The sequence below is a fragment of the Phascolarctos cinereus genome, unplaced genomic scaffold (genome assembly GCF_003287225.1).
Source record: "Phascolarctos cinereus isolate Bilbo 61053 unplaced genomic scaffold, phaCin_HiC Scaffold_4;HRSCAF=312, whole genome shotgun sequence".
NCBI classification, from domain to species: domain Eukaryota; kingdom Metazoa; phylum Chordata; class Mammalia; order Diprotodontia; family Phascolarctidae; genus Phascolarctos; species Phascolarctos cinereus.
The window spans coordinates 334915081-334931828 of NW_027555847.1; the positions used below are offsets into that span (position 1 = coordinate 334915081).

Sequence of the window (16748 nt, forward strand, 5' to 3'; positions counted from 1 at the left end):
AGTGAATCAGCCAGTGTGTCATCTCGAACAAGGCCATCCATACAACAACTTTTATCTAATGCTATGTGTGTGCGCATGTGCATGCATGTAAGAATGGTCATGGAAAGAGAGAAGATGGTTGAGAGCATTACTGGCTGCGTAAATGAGTGTCAAGATGAAGCATCAGAGCCAATCTTCAACTTCCATGGACACATGGACACATGGACACAGTCTCACCATGGCAGCCCTGACTTAATGCTCTTATCAGCTGGGGACTTGGGAGCTCTGAAGTATAGGGCTTTCTGAGCAGAGCAAATTGGCCATGCAAAGTTGCAGTTATGAGATGTTATGTCAAGATAATGGTGGGATCCACCATTCTGTCTACTCCCCTCTTCCATTTTCCCTATGTTTCTTATCTAAAATTTTCTTCCTTTTTTACCTGTGACCCTAGGTCTCCTTTGAACTTCAATGGTGTGTGCAGGACCACAGGAAGATGATGTCAGGAAGCACCACTTTCTTTCTGGGGTTGAGGCCTGCAAAAAATGGCCATGTGCAGAAAAAAAGCAATCGACCAAGACTAGAAAGTTCAGGAATATAGTCTCTCAGATATTTATTGTCATCTCCAAAAAATAAAATAAATCCAATGAACAAAAGACATTTTGTTCTACAGAATTCACAAACAAACTGAACACCCAATGTAGCACACACAGTTTTTACAGAACTAATTTCAACAAAGAATTAAAACTCCACATGTGAAGAAATCTCATTGATTTACATCCAGACAAGAATTCCTGTGGACATAAGAAGAGCCATGACATTTGCTACTCAGCAGTGTGTTTAAACTCACAATTTAAAATCACAATCACTATATGGCAGTAGTAAGAGTTGGATCACAACCACCACACATATATTAGAAGTGAGTAGTATAACATTTTCTTAAAAACAATTCAGAAAAATCCATCTTTGACAAGAAACTGAAAGTGCTGTAAAAGGAGCCATTTGGTCTTAGCCTACCCCCTTTCCCCATTTCATAGTCATACAGCATTATAGTCAAATAATGGATACCATAATATGCTTGTCTAAGTCATATTACCTTGGATCTCTTGGATAATTGCATTAGCAAGGGAAGAAAGCCATTTGCTGCCATGCTTAAAGACTTGTTTGGAAGCAGTCCACATTTTCTGCCAGCCACTGGGCCTACCTTGTAGACTAGAATGGTAAGATTTCCTTCCTATTGAATTCACTGGGTCAGCTGAGACAGTTAAACTGAATAGATAATTCAAGGATTCTTTAGAAAGCCAATTGGATCACTTCTGCTATGACTGTAAGACTTTGCTTACTTCTACTACTTAGAACACTTCTCCCTTCTATCTCCCTAGCTATCTCCACTCATTCAAAGCCTGGATCATCCTGCTGTCTGCATGAAGCTGTTCCTCAGTATTCTATCCCTAATGGACTCCTCACAGCCTACACACTTGTGGTCTGTACTAGCTACTATCTTGTATTGTGTGCTAAGTGTCATTGTAGCCATAATTCTTGACTTTCCAACTTAATTGTAAATTTGATGTCCCAGACCATATTTTATGCTTTGCTGTTCCATAATGCTGGATACTGTGCTGAACAAGTAGTAGGTGCTGAATAAATTTATGTAGTCTATTAAATTCTTTGTCTGCATCTTTAAAATAAGAACCTGTCTATTCCTAAGATTCTCTACTTTTTTTTTTCAGGGCGTAGGGGGTAGGATGGGGTACAAGTTTCCTATTATCTTTTATTTTGTGTACACTTTATTCAGTGCAGTTGAGGACTAGGTACAAAATGCAAGGAACAATTTCACAGTGGTTTGGCTAATCCTTGGGATTGGCCAACATGGTTTAAAGCAATTTGCTGCCTTTAGGTTCCCATTTTATGATGTGTCAGGGAAAACACAAGGTATAATTGTTTAGAGATGTTTATGGATCAAAGGAGAAACAACTTATCCTGCAATAGTTTCAGTGTATCACAGAAAATTTACTACTGTTCTGAAGAGCATAAGACATCATTTTTTTTTTTTTAGGGGAAGAGGGGAGTCTAGATCTGCAATCTTATCCATGTGAGAAACTCCCAGAGTGGAAACTCCCTCCATGGGTACAGAATAGCCATTCATCTGGGACTTACAGTCTTAGAAAGTTTCCTGGGCTACAGAAAGCCCAGGGCCACTAGTTAGTGTGCATCAGAAGTGGGACTTGAACTCAGGTCTTCCTGACCCTGAGGCTACTCTATCCACTACACCAAATTTCCTTTAATGGGACTTATTGTGTTGACTAGAAGTATTGCACAAAGATCTGATTTATTCATTTCTTAGGACTGAAGTAGCATAAGGGAAATAAGAGTTTAAGGTAGTTGGTGTACTTTGCATTTGTACTCCAGGTAACTAAATTACGGGCAATTCGTTATTCTGTAAATGAGTTATTTGTAAACAGAGTGGCTCTCTTTGCTCTTTAATGAAACTCCAGGCCAAAAGCTGAGAAGCTAGCTAAGATATGGAAAACCAAAGGTGAATGAGTAGGGACAGTGGTTATCGACTACCTTCCAAAATATTTAAAGATGCTCTGAGTCTCAAGTTTTCATTAGTGTGGACAATGAATGACAGTGATTATACCCCATACCATCTAAGAGAATGCTCTGTCCAAGGTTCCTAGTGTGTGTGTTGAGCAGGGTGGGGAGGGGGAACCTACCATATTATTGAATAATTGTAACCGTGAAAACAAAAATAATTGTAATAGTAAAAATTCTTAGAAGACAAAGTATGTCATCAGTCATTCAAAGACCAAGTTTCTCCTTCCCTGAAGAGCAGTATTTAATTTTTCCTGGGTCACTGGATTTAGTATTTATCAATAATTTGCATCATCCAACCAGAAACTAAAGGACAACTTTGGGCTTAGGGGGAAAAAACAAACCTTCACAGTTACTCCTCTTCCCCTGTTCCCCCCCTCCCCCCAAAAAAACCCTACTCAACAAAAACAGCATTCTACTGTCATTCTGTTTGGAAAAGAATACCCACAAATGTAAAAGATAAAACTGATGTGCACCTGGGAAAGTTTTGCCTTCTATAGGAAGAATAGTTGAGGTGAGGCATGGAAGTCTCATGGAACACCAATAAAAGTATTTTCTGTATAAAACACACCACTAGACATACACAACTACAATAAATCTTTTGTATCAGTCACTCAACCAGCAATCACACCCCAAGCATTCATTAGAATTCATCCTTTCACACTAGTTTATATACACTGAGTAAGTCATTAAATATTGCACTTATTGGCCCATGAACCCTCAATTTAGAGGTGTTGAAAAATAGAAAACAAATTTATTTTTATAACATATTTCATGCAACATTTAAGACACTTCAGTTCCACAAACACCATTAAATAGTTGCACGTTCTGACAATTCAAAAAGTAGCACATCACGTCTGACAACAATATATTAACAGGAATTATAGGACAAACAGTTTTTGTTCCACATTCATTCACAGGGACAGGGGGACTACCTGTGGCAAGCCATTCAGTGAAACAGCAAGTGATTACCAGATTTTGTTTTCATGACATGAAAACTGCTAGACAACATTAGGACACATTCTCTCCTCTGAAATGCCAGGTATCTGTGTGCAAACCGCAGACCATCTGCTCATGCTGTCTCTAAGAGCAGCATTCCTAGGGCCTGCGGACTTGACCCAAGAGGGTCCCAGTTTGACAAAAATCAGGAATTGAGAAGTTTGGGGTGGGTGGAAGAGGACTACAACTAACTCTGAATTATCAGCAATAGTGGCAAGCAAGGATTACATTTATTAATTAAATGCACAGATAATCCCTCAAATTCATTTTACTAATAAATTTCCATGTTTTCTGGAAATGAATAGGTGCTAATAAGATGTAAATGTAATTTGAATTTTGTGCCCTGAAAAAAATGTTCATTTTAAAACATAAATTGGAGGGCCAGAAAAAATTCCCTTGCATTCTCTAGAATATTATTGGCATTCCTTGTCTTCCTTCTACCTTCTGCACTCAGTGGGAGTTGGTTATGCACATGTGAACACTGTGTATAATCACATCAAATCAACCCATAATTGAGACCCATTGCTGCAGCCCCACATCAGGGTTCTTTACTTAGACAGAAGTCCTGTCCCAGGCAGCATTTCAGTTAAATGAAAACTGACTGGTCTTTGCATAGTTTAACCCTGAAGCTAAAGCTGCCCTCCCCTCCCTATTAAGTCAGCAACAAGAGACAAGCCACATTTATCTGTTTTGCTTAAAGAAGAAATTGTAGTAGGAATGTAATGGATCTTTTATGGATTGAGAAGAACTTGAAGTTATCCCCTCTTTTTCACTGTAACTACCCTTCATAGAATTGTTTCTATTTTTTAAAGTGGGGAAGGTGGTTGAAAAGGGAATCTTTAATTTTTTTCAAGGAACAGATCTTTTGATTCTCACTTTGAAATATTTCTTTTGAAGTTTTCTAGGGAGAACCATCACTTAACATTGAAAGGAGGAGGATAAGTGGGGTGGGCAGAGTTAGATGAGCCCACCAGGCAGAAAGGCATAAATTTTCTCCTGGGGGAGTGGGAGGTCCTGAAGCCTGGGATGCTTAATATGGGGTGTTAGGGCCATCTGCTTCCTCATCTCTCCAATGTCCTAATCCAATCCTGGGCTGTGATTTAGACTTGGCTGCCCAGAAGTCTACCTGAAATCAAAATCAGTCTCAATGCTGGACCCAATACCAAAAGCCTGTGCTCACCAGAAACTCCATAATGCTCTCTCTCTAAATTAAATAAGGTGTGTTGCACCTGGGTAGGCAGAGCTGAACAAAGACTTGATCTTCCTAATGTCTGGTTGAAAAGGCTTTTGAGATTTGGTTGTTCAAGCAGTATCATATTCTACACTCTAATTGGAGCAGAGCTTCAATCAATAGTCATGCACACAGGGAAAGCCCTTTCAGATCTAGAAATATCAACATGCGTGCACACAAAGGGACTTTGGGGACTATGAGGACTTTTACAATGCAACTTGGATTATGGTTCTATGCATGGGGTTGCTACCTTAGTTTGTTAGGGCTCAGATATCTTTCTAATAAATGGGTGCTGTAGTCACACAAATGCTGCTGGCTTGATTAAACTCATGTTGCAGCATTTCTGTCTAGCATACGATGACTGCATACTATATTATGATCATGCACTAAGACACCTACCCTGGGATAAAGCACTAGGTAATGAGCCAGGGTTTGGTAATGATTGTCTGCAGGAGATGTTACTTTATGAAAGTTCAACTTGAAGCATAGGACCCAAGTCGGGTGAGTGGAATGAGCATGAGGAATGGACTTCATTTACAAAGTTATGTAACAAGTTCCAGAGATTTAAATAGGTACCCCCACAATACACATGTGTATACATAACACACACACACACACACACACACACCCCAAGTAAAAGGCAAGGTAATACTCTGACTAAAACGTCTACAAATTATCTGCATAAAGGTAAAACATAAAAATATATATTGGTGTATTCTAATTATTGGTCTCCCATGTAATTAGGTGGTAATTTTATAGCTGTTGCATTCCACATTTACCATATGTTAATGCTATCATTTGTTCACAAAGGAAGGCACACTCAGTTTCCTTTAAAAATAAAAATCGCAACACTGATACATATGCCTAATGATGTTGCAGCAGAAAGGAATTCATAGGAAGTGGACCATTTTTCTGAAAACCCTTTAATCCTGATGCCTTAAAAATCCATCAGGGAAGTAGAGGTTGTTCAGAGAAAGAGCAGTGGCAGCAAGATGAATCTTTTGGGTAGACTAGGGAGGGATCAGTTGAGCCGGCTCAAAGCAAATCTTGTTTAATGTCTACAGAAGACAAGCTTCATTATCATCTTAAAACTTAGTTGAAGAAAATATCTCATGTACCTTCAGACCCATCCAGGCTTGAACACAGCAGTGCTGAGATCTCCATACATGTGGTTATTTGATGAGATGATTAGGTAGTAGATGTCCAGTCCTGCATATTCACTAGATCAGTATTCAGGCTCTTAGAAATATATTTCTGAAATACTTGAGCTTTGTCTGTCTGTCTCTAGCTCTCTGTTTGTCTGTCTCTGTCTCTCTTTTGGAGGGGGATGGAGAGAATTAGGTAGATTCACTTGTGAAGTGTGGTCTGACTCATCCCAGAGGTGATGAGCAGAAAATGAAAGCCAGGACTGAAGTATATAAAAGCAGGCATAGCATTCTTTAAAAAAAAATTACTGTTTGGCAGCATTGCTTTCTCATAGTTGGGTTGCATATATTTTATTTTATTTTACTTTACTTTGGGGTGAGGGGAGGGTCAGAAGAGGTCTAAAAAAACCCTACCTCTACCTAACAGTGCAACAGCAGACTTTTCTGAGGAGTTTAGAGTCTTTTCCAATTTAAATTCAAGTTATTTTGCATACATGTTCTTATCCTCATTCTCTCCCTTACAGGTAAACAATTGAGGCTTGGAATAAAGTAAAAAGTATCTGTCTAATGTATTTACATAGGTATAGGGACTAGATGAGTGATTTCATTGGTAAAGGGAATTCCTGGGTGAGGAAACTGCCTTTTCCAATGCATATTGGCACCTTCTCTGCAACTGATGGTTTGAGAGAGTTGCCTAGGATGTTGAGGAGTTAAATGATTTACTAGGTCACTTAATCAGTACATGTCAAGAGGCAAGATTTGAATTCAGGTCTTCTAGTCTCCAACATGAGGACTTCTATGACATGCTAACATCAATACACATGGCAGGAAAGGATGTGAACTGAGGCTGTGCCAGTAGCTATCCACAGGCCCCAAATATGCTATACCTCCCAAGTGACTGTCCTTAATAGTCTCTGAGATACAAATGTCCAACAGTTCTGTAGCTGACATTACCTAAGTTTCTGGCAACTAAGGAATATATGTACACACATCAAGTTATTTCCCTAAATAAGTCAAGTTAAGTGAACAGTTAACACTCTCTGGGGTAAAAAGGAGAGAACTAGATTATAAAACCATGGGGATAGAAAATCATATATTACATAAAACGTAGGACATTGTTTATAGAAACTCACTCAATTCACTTCAAGCCAGTTTCTCCATGTGTTGTGTTTGGTTTTAAAGCCAGGACCTCTGGATAAGACCAGGAGTAAAAGAAAAAAAACCACTAAAATAACCACAATCCGGCATTTCTCATGGGTTTTGCAACTCATTTCAGGGCGGTGCCAACCAGCTCTTGACACTTTCCATTCAACTATAAAAAACTGAATCTACCCTGGGATTTGAGCTGCATAATGGAAGGTGAGAAAGAATAGCTCAGAATCCATCCGTGTTTGGGAAATTCACAGCTGAATGAAAGTGGGTAGTAGTAGTTGCATCTATAGTAGCAAGGTCAAACGCTCCTTAGTAAAGAGACAGACTGCAGGTACCCAGGCCTCTAAACTCACACATGTGATGTTTAGCATGGTATAGACACAGGGCATCTCACTCCTGACTACCTGCTCCAAGAGGGAGTCTGTTTCCATTGACATTTGGTATTTTGTTTGCAGGGAAGGGGACATCCAAAACGGGAAAACTGGACCATTTTCCTTTACGATATCATGTATTCAGCAAACATTTATAAGGTGTCTACTATGAGCCTGATGCTGTGCCCTTTACTCTCTCATTTTAATGCAGAGGAAATGGTCCCTCCAAAATGTCTGTCTAAAATGCCATCTCTAATTCTTTTGTATTTAAAGGTAAAAAAAAAAGCATGTCTTATTTTTGTTATTTCATAGATTGTAAAAGTAACTCAAGGCCAGGAACTATTTTTTTTCAACTGTCCAGCAATATCTAGCAAGTCACACACAAATGCAGCTGTTAATAAGTACTGTGATTCTGATGTTGAGAAACCTGGTCATGCAGTTGCAAACCTACCTGTTGTATTCCCAAACTAGCTTTCTCTTCACCTTGAAGAGTTCAAAGCATTCAAAAACAATCATTGCTATATAAAACAGTGAAAAGCAAATGTTTCTTTATGGTCCAGAGATACCTTGCAGGTTGTCAAATGGAGACATTACCATTAATTAAGGGCATAATAAACTGCTGATGCAGAAATCAGTGAAGTAAAAAATATTTCTAACTTTTAACTCTGGTTATCCATAACCTTTGATTTTCAACTGAATTATAAGACCCAATTCTAGATGACGTGAGTTTTTTTAAATGTTTTCTGAGCCCTTTCAGGAAAAAAAAACTGTGGCCAGTTTTTCTTCTATCTATGGCTTTTCTGGACCACACACACACACACACACACACACACACACACACACACACTCACACACACCCATGAAACCCTGTCAGAGGAAGGGTCTCTGATTTTGAAATTCATGCTGGGTATGATTCCACAGTAAAAGCAAAGAATCCTTTCACTCTGTAAAGAATCCCACATATCCTAGGTTAATAATCACCTCCTCAGGTGGCAAAACTAAACAAATTGCAAGCTCCCTAATAGAACTGTCTTCCAAACCCTTAATAAGGGTCCTGTCTTCCTATATCCCTCACAGATCCTAGTTGTCAATAAGCAAGCACAATGAGATATGGAATTGTTATACTTAACACAGTGGGTTGTAGGCCATTAACATCTACATCTTCAAAAAATCTGGGACACTTGGGAGTAGGGATCTAGGCATTTGGCTCCTCTTCTTCCTTCAAAATATTTGTGAAACAATATGCACAAAACTGAGCTCTAGAGAATGTCTTCAAGATCTTTTAGTTAATTAACACTTTTTTTTTTTGGTTTGTGAAGCCCCATGGTATGAAGATGGAGATAAGGTGGGGTGCCAGTATTCCAAACATCCAGGCCTTGAAGGCAGAGGTAAGCTCTGTTTCATCTCTTGGAAGCCATGTTTGCATCACCCAAATCATCTTGAAGGGAAGGCCCAGATTGGTTTCAGAAACCACCTAAACATGTCCTCCCCAAACAAAAAGACTTCTGAGACAACCATAGAAACAAGCGGTAAGAAGGCAGAGAAAAGGTTTTCCCAGATCGGAAGACAAAACTCGAACCTTAATCCTTGTGCCCTCAAGCTCTCACTGATCCTACAGTCAGAACTGCTTGACCTGAATGCTGACTGAGTTGACCCAGGCCCAGATGAATGGGTTTGTTCCAGATTGGGTGAGGGGAAATGGGAGGGGAGAGGGAAAGGAAGGGTAGTTTTGTCTAACACATCGGAGGCCTCAACAATTCACCTTGTCTCAGTCAAAGTGCTTTCTGCAGAGCTATGGAATTCCATAATCATGCCTCCATTTACCCAGTGACCCAATCATTCAGAGTGATGCATAAAACCAGTAGAAACAGTTGCCATGGTTTAGCCTCGTTTTAAGCAAAGGTGGCATGTTTCATTTTGTTGTAGCAGTAGCTGTTTTAACAACAACAAGAAACAAATAGTTATTTAAATTCAATTTTCTGCCAGGTTAACCACTGAACCTCATACAACACCTGAGGGTTATGGAAATAATATTTGTATTTCTTTAGAATCAATATTCCCCTTAGTTTTAATATCAGTGAAAAATGGACACATTGCTTAATACGTAAGATAACCAGCCCCAGTGACTGTCTCCTTAATTACCAGTAATATTTCAGAATTGATTTTTAGTCAAGAGGAAAGCAAACAAAACACAGAGGCTTTGTTGCCTTCTTTTCTACTCTCCCCACCCCCACCAAGGATACCCTATCATTGCCCCACAGAGTGATCATGAGCAGCATAATTTGAATTTGATGAAGCAATCAGAAGCAGCAGTAAAATTATAGTCTGACGTCATGGCACCAGATGAATCTAGTATAACCTTAAAAAAAAAAGTAAAAGACTCAGAAGACGAACAAACAACTATTCACATGCAGATATCAGAGGTTGATAAATGGATAATCCTTACAAATTTAAGATCATGTATTTGCCACGTATTGACACAGGAAATTTCCAAAGAGCTGTATGCACATATCACCCATTGACATCAAGGACTTCCCTCAAATAAATTAATAGACAGTATAAATAAAGGCTAATAGACCATTTACGGATGCTGTTTTTTGGCAATAGAACGCACTAGTGCTGCCTTGGCCAGCGGCTCCATTAACAGCCACAGTTGGGCTGCTGTGGTGGTGGGGATTCTTTGAGTCTTGTATTCTGCTTTCCAGCCGCGATGGCAGGATCTGTCTCCAAACTTTCTGACATTTTGTCACAGATGATATCCACGAGGCGCTCAAATGTCTGCTTGACATTTATGTTGTCCTTGGCACTTGTTTCAAAAAATTCAAACCCTGGAGAAGAAATACAGAAACACAACATGCTCATTGCACATGTCTGGACTGGACCACAATTCAGGCCCTTTGCATGAGGCTTCTCCATTTCACCTCCCACACCCCGCCCCCCAGGATAACCTGAACTTGATTGTCTGGCTTTTCAGGGATGGGGATGGGGTGGGCTGAACAAGATATGCCAAATGTCTGAGTGCCTTCAGGCTGCCAGTGAAGAGTAAAATGCTAAGTGGAATGTCTCAAGGCCTTTTTTATTTTACATAACCATTTATGCCAAAGGTGATGAATGGCAATTAGAGCTCTATTTCTATTTCTTTGAAACATTTTATTAAAACAAACATGAACTTCCTTCAACTCTAGCTATTTCCTAGACTTTTCTTCCCTCTCTTCTCTCATAGCAGCCACTTGGACCCCTTTCCAGGGCTAGGATGCTGGGCATTTCTTGACTATTCTCATCTTTTGCTTTTGACAGCCCTTATCTGCTTTGACTCAGAATGTCTTGCTCTTTGTTTTTCTCTGGTACTATCTGGTATTAACTCTTCTTGAATGTTTGTTCTATGGTGTTTTCCTCAGCTTCCATATCCAGCAGGTGCCCATTTTAATAATAACCTCAGGTAATAGCAACAATAATTGAAATCTATATGGCATTCATATAGTTTGCAAGAGCTTCATATGCCATCATCCCCTTTGGATTTTACAGCAGCCCTGTGAGGTAAACCCAATGACCATTTTCCTGATGACAAAATGGAGACTCAGAGTCATTGTAATAGCTTTATTTATATAATGCTTTAAATTTACAAAGTGCTTTACATGTGTTAATTCATTTGATCCTCATGACATCCCCTGAAAGGTAGGTACTATTTATTATCTCCATTTTACAGATGAGGAAATGAAAGGTCAAATGATTTGCCCAGAGTCACACAGCTATTAAGTATCTGAGGCAGATCTTCAGCATTCTATCCATTCTGACTCTGTTACCCAAGTATCAGAATCACAAGCACAGCTCAGAATAAGTGGAACCTGTGTCTACTATGTCATGGTGACAGAGTGCCTACCACCTTCTTCACAACCTATATAATATGCAAACCAGCAGCTAGATGGACACCAGGTGGCACTACCTGCTATAGAATTGACTTCTGGAGTTTGGACTCCAGTGAACTGTCTAGGGGCAGTGAGGCAGCAGCCCTGATGTGTGTACCTATCCCTTAGTGCTTATTTTTCCAGAGTCACTGAAGTCAAACAATGGGTGGTGTTTTGCATATGCCTGGAAACAGGCTTGATTGTGATTTTGCTGGCGCTCCAGCTGATAATCTACAGCTCTGATGTTTCATTGTACCTGTGTAGAAACAGATCTGGCAAGTTGCCCTGTATGCAATCCTCCTAGTCTGTTGTGTTTGGATTCAGCTTCTGTTGGCTAAGCTTACAACTCAGTTGCCATGGCAACCTTCTCACTAGAACAGTCAGAGATTGCTCTGGTCCAGTCAGGGGGTGCTGATTTAGGATGTTTGGGAATGAACACAAAATTGCTATTCTAATCTGTTCTGGATTTCACACTCTATAAATCTGTGTAGTCACATCTGGCCTATCTCAGAGAAGCTGAGATTCAAAATGATTAACTCTTGTAACCATATTTCTCCATCTGGAGGCCAAAACCACTAAGTAAAAGTACATTCAGCTTTGCCTTCAGAAGAAAGCCCTTTTTATAAGAGACAGCATGGTACAGTAAAGACACTACTAGAATTAGTGATAGAGACCCTGAGAGCTTGCCCCAAGGCGAACAGGCTTTAAGTGGAAAAGCTGAAGTTCAAGTCTAGGTTCTCTCTCTCCAAATCCAAGGTCATTTCCATTCCATCAGGAAGACCTAGATTTGAGCTCAGACTCTCTGCCACTGCTTATTAGTTGCATGACCATCTTTGATGCTCAAGCTCTTTTTAATCTATAAACTAGGCCTATGATAATGCCTTTTCTGAAAGAATCAAATGAGATGTATGTGAAAGACCTTTTTGAGGAGTTCTATAAATGGAAGTTATGTTATTTTCTGAAACGGTGCTGCAAAACAGAGGAAAGCATTTCTCAAGAGTTGTCATTTTTACTGAACAACTCATTTCAGAAGCTCCACATTTAATCAGGCAAGCATCCTTATTCTGTATTTCATGAGTCATGGATGTACTCTATTATTGGGGTCCGAGAAAGTGTTTGCAGAATCTGGTCTTCGGCAACTGTCAGAAGAGGCAGATTTTTTAAAAAAAATAAATAGGTTCAGATAAATGATATTTCTAAATATAGTAGACACACCCTCCTTCTAATTAGTAGTAACTGGCACATAGGCTATTCTGCAGGGGGAATTTCTGGACCACAGTTGCCAAGTTATAAGCCTCAGAGAAAATTATTTCAATAGACCCAAATGTCAAAAGTCACTAACAAGACAGACACCCACTGTCCAGCTTTTCTTCTCTGAGTGTCTGTTTTGGTTGCGGTGAATTTCAAATATATTATAGGAAACTGACATTTATCCAGAATGATTGAGAAATAGGATATTCTGTTTGACTGGATAGTCTGAGCTACAAAATAAGGTCACAGATTTCAGATAATTCAATTACAGTAAAACACATGACACTAAAATAATATTGGGCACAATTTAATCATTTGATTTAGAAGGCAGTGTAAGATTAGTATGAGCATCAATCAGCATAGCTAAAACTAGGAACTGTTGCATCCGGGGCTAGCAACATCTTCTGTGGGCCAGAAGTGGGAGAAAGGGGCCAGATATCGCCCAGTATAGGGGGCACAGATACCTTGGAACATGTGAAGCAATGTGGAGAGAGAGGAGCAGTAGGAAGGGGAAGAACTTACCCTAGTGCACTACTTAAATTATTTACACTTTTTTAAAAATAAGGACATATTATATATTTTAAGCTTCCTATTTTAACCATTCAAAAAAAATCTAAATGTTGTCTTTTGTTTCTATATTGCTGAAGGACAAGTACCACAAATACAGAGAAATTCAGCCCCTTGGGCAGAGCACAGATTTCAGGGCCCTGATTAGTGCACGGTCAATCCCCACTGCTACAGATGTAGAAAATGTAGTAGCAGATTAGGCAGACACTAGCAGCCTACTCCACTTTAAATAACAATAATCATAACAATTCATTGATATCAGTTTGTTTAGCTCTTCTTGGTCTCTCTCATGAAAGTAAGGAATAGAGGATGAAAAAAAAATCAGCTTTTGTGTAGATCCTGGATAGAAGTGCAGTGACCTCTCCCACTATAATGTTAGCATTAATCTGGGCACAGTTTAATTCCATGCCCACAGAGCATCTCCATCCAGAGCAGAGATGTCAGACTCTGAGTCAAAAACTCCTGAGTGGAACCAGATATAATTAATTATATAACTGTCACATATTCTCCTTAATTAACCAGATTAAAATGTAATTAAGAAATTTTAAACAAAATAAGTAAAAATATAATACAGCATAAATAATGTTAACTTGTGGTTTTCTAAGTCAATATGGGGCCCATATCTATTTGAGTTTGACATCATTGATTTAGAAAATGAGGACCTTCATGAAACCACCTAAAAACACATACCAACATCTTTTCTTATTCATACACATTTGTGGACTTCTAGAAAAACAATATATCCTTACAGCTACTAATCTTTCAACTTACTCACTGTAGGGTCTTAGGGCAGTTTCCTCATTTATAAAGTGGAGAGGAGTATGGAAGTTACTTCATAAAATCATAGATTTAAACCTCAAAGGGCACTTAGAGATTCTCTATTTTAATCTCATTTCACATATAAGGTAACTAAGGCCAAGTGTGGTTAAATGCTTGCTAAAGGTCACATAGATGGAAAGGTGGCAGATATGGTATCCAACCCCAAGTTCCCCTGTGCCAATCTGTCCCTAGCATTTCATTAGGAATTATGAAGAATACTTGATAATTCTGAGATTCCCTACTCTTCACAATGTACACATGCACACACAAGCTACAGTGGCAACAATCAGCAATTTATAAGACTTTTAAGTCAGTAAGTCAAGTAACATCTGTCTGCCTCAGTTTCCATATATGTAAAATGGGAAAAATCATAGGATCTATCTCCTAGGGTTGTTGGGAGGACAAAATTATATATTATTTGTAAAGTGCTTTGCCAATCTTAAAGCTCTGTATAAATGCTAGCTATTCAGCTCTTTTTGTGGTGGCAAAGAATTGGAAATTGAGAGGATGCCCATCAATTGGGGAATGGCTGAGCAAGTTATGGTATATGAATGTAATGGAATACTATTGTGCTATAAGAAATGATGAACAGGCTGACTTCAGAAAAACCTGGAAAGACTCATATGGTCTGATGCTGAGTGAAGTGAGCAGAACCGAGAGAACTTTGTACACAATAACAGCCACGTTATGCAATGACTAATATTGTTAAACTGAACCCTTCTCAGCATTACAAGGATCTAAGGCATCTCCAGAAGCCTCGGGATGGAAAATGCTGTCCACATCCAAAGAAAGAACTATGGAAGTCGAATCACTATCACTTATTTTTGCCTTCTGTTGAGTTTTGTTTCATCATTCTGATGGTTCCTCTTACTGGTTTTAATTTTTACTTACAACTTCACTAATGTGAAAATATGTTTAATAGGAATGTAAATGTAAAGCCTATATCAGATTGTGCGCCGTCTTGGGGAGGGTGGGGGAGAAAAATTTTCAACTCAAAAGCATATGGAAGTGATTGTTGATAAATCAAAATAAATTAATAAAATTAAAAAAAAAATAAATGCTAGCTATTATTGGTCTCAGCAAGGTCAAGCAAGTAGCCCCAGACCATAGATGCCCCCCAAGCCCAGAAAACTCAGAGTAGATTTAAATTAGGACTGCTGATGATGAGTTTGCTTGACTGGCCCCCAGCTTACACCAGATGTTTCTTGTAATGTGTCCTCTGGTATTAACAGTTTTAGCATGAATATTTGTTTTCCATTAAGCATAGAAATTCTCTCCAATCACCAGAAACACACGAGACCATTCTTTCTTACAGTTTCCTTCCTAGACCCTCTGTGACTTCATTCTGGTTTGCCTCAGTCTCCTTCCCACCCCTCCATGGTCAGAGAATTTCAGTAGGTAGGCCTGGAGCTCTTACACTTCCTAAATGGCCCTTGGAGGAATTCCAGAGAGGGCTCTGTCATTGGTCTCCTGCTTCACTTTCACTGAACGTTTGGCTCTTAGCACATAGTCAGGGCATACAATTTCCCTTAAAAAATGTGTCAGCTGCCCCAGGAGTCAAAGGCGAGAAGCAAAACAGCAGAACCGTAAAGGTGATCCTTCATCCTTTTCAAGCAACCGGTATAATTCAGCAGGTCCTGGAGAGGCAAGACAGGCTGGATTTGATCATGATGCATGATAACAGCTGCAGTCATGTGAACACAAGGAATGACGTATTCCCAAGACTCCTGAATTTATAGGTTTAGAAGGGATCATGAGAAAGTATCCAGCTTATCCCTCTGTCTTTAGGAAGGCCTATATGTACCTAAACCTCCTAGGCAGATAAGAATCTTTCAAAACCTCAAAGAGGGTGAGTCCAGATATTTTCTGAGACTACTTTAGCTAATACTCTTAGCTCTCAGGGAAATTCACATCTATAACATTACAGGCAACTAAATGGTGTGTGGTAGATAGAGTGCTGGGCTTGGAGAAAGGAAGTTAAATTCAAATCCTCCCATAGAAGCTCCATGACCCTGGACAAGTCATTGAACCTCCCTAAGCCACAGGGTTCTCCAGTGAAAACTAGAGTGCTTCATGGAAGGAAGGAAAGAAGGAAGGTAGAGAGGGAGGAAGGGAGGAAGAAGAAAAGAAGGAAGGGAGGGAGGGAGGGAGGGAGGAAGGAAGGAAAGAAGGAAGGAAAGGAGGGAGGGAGGGAAGAGAAGGGAAAGAAAGGGGAGAGAAGGAGGGAGAGAATGAAGGAAAAGAGGGAGGCAGGGAAGAAGAAAGGAAGGAAGGAAGGGAAGGAAGGAGGAAAGAGGGAAGCATTTTTTAGGCATCTACTATGTGCCAGGCACTGTGCTCAGCTCTTTAAAAATATTTTCTCATTTGATCTTCACAACAATCTTGGGAGGAAGGTGCTACTTCACAGCTGAGGAAATTGAGGCAGTCTAAGGTCACACAGCTTGTGTCTGAGGCCAACTTTGAACTCAGGTCTTCTGGACTCCAGGTCAGCACCATATCTACTATGTCACCAAGGACACAGGGGGCCTATAACTATGTCTCTCTAGGTAGACGTCCACCTCCAGCTTATACCCTGAAGTCCATGCCCACTGAGGGTTCCTTCAGCAGCCTGGAAGCTTTTCAAAGCAATTCCCACAGATTGGCATATTGTACCTTTTGGCCCAATAAGTGTTCTTGCCACTGGGTTGGCATATTACAGACGGTTGTCTTGGCTTGTTAAAAGTGCTGCCATGTTACA

At 39.7% G+C, this 16748-nt stretch overlaps 1 protein-coding gene across 2 annotated transcripts in view; it reads right to left on the bottom strand.

Annotated features, from left to right (window-relative positions):
- Window positions 1–564: 564 nt before the first annotated feature.
- The window catches only part of LOC110202752 (ras-related protein Rab-3C), a 352324-nt gene continuing 336140 nt past the window's right edge, over window positions 565–16748 (bottom strand). For both annotated transcript variants that reach the window (XM_078153192.1, XM_078153191.1), the window contains exon 5: window positions 565–10297. In XM_078153192.1, coding sequence (XP_078009318.1) covers window positions 10110–10297 — 188 coding nt within the window. In that variant the 3' untranslated portion in view covers window positions 565–10109. The remainder of the gene's footprint in view (window positions 10298–16748) is intronic.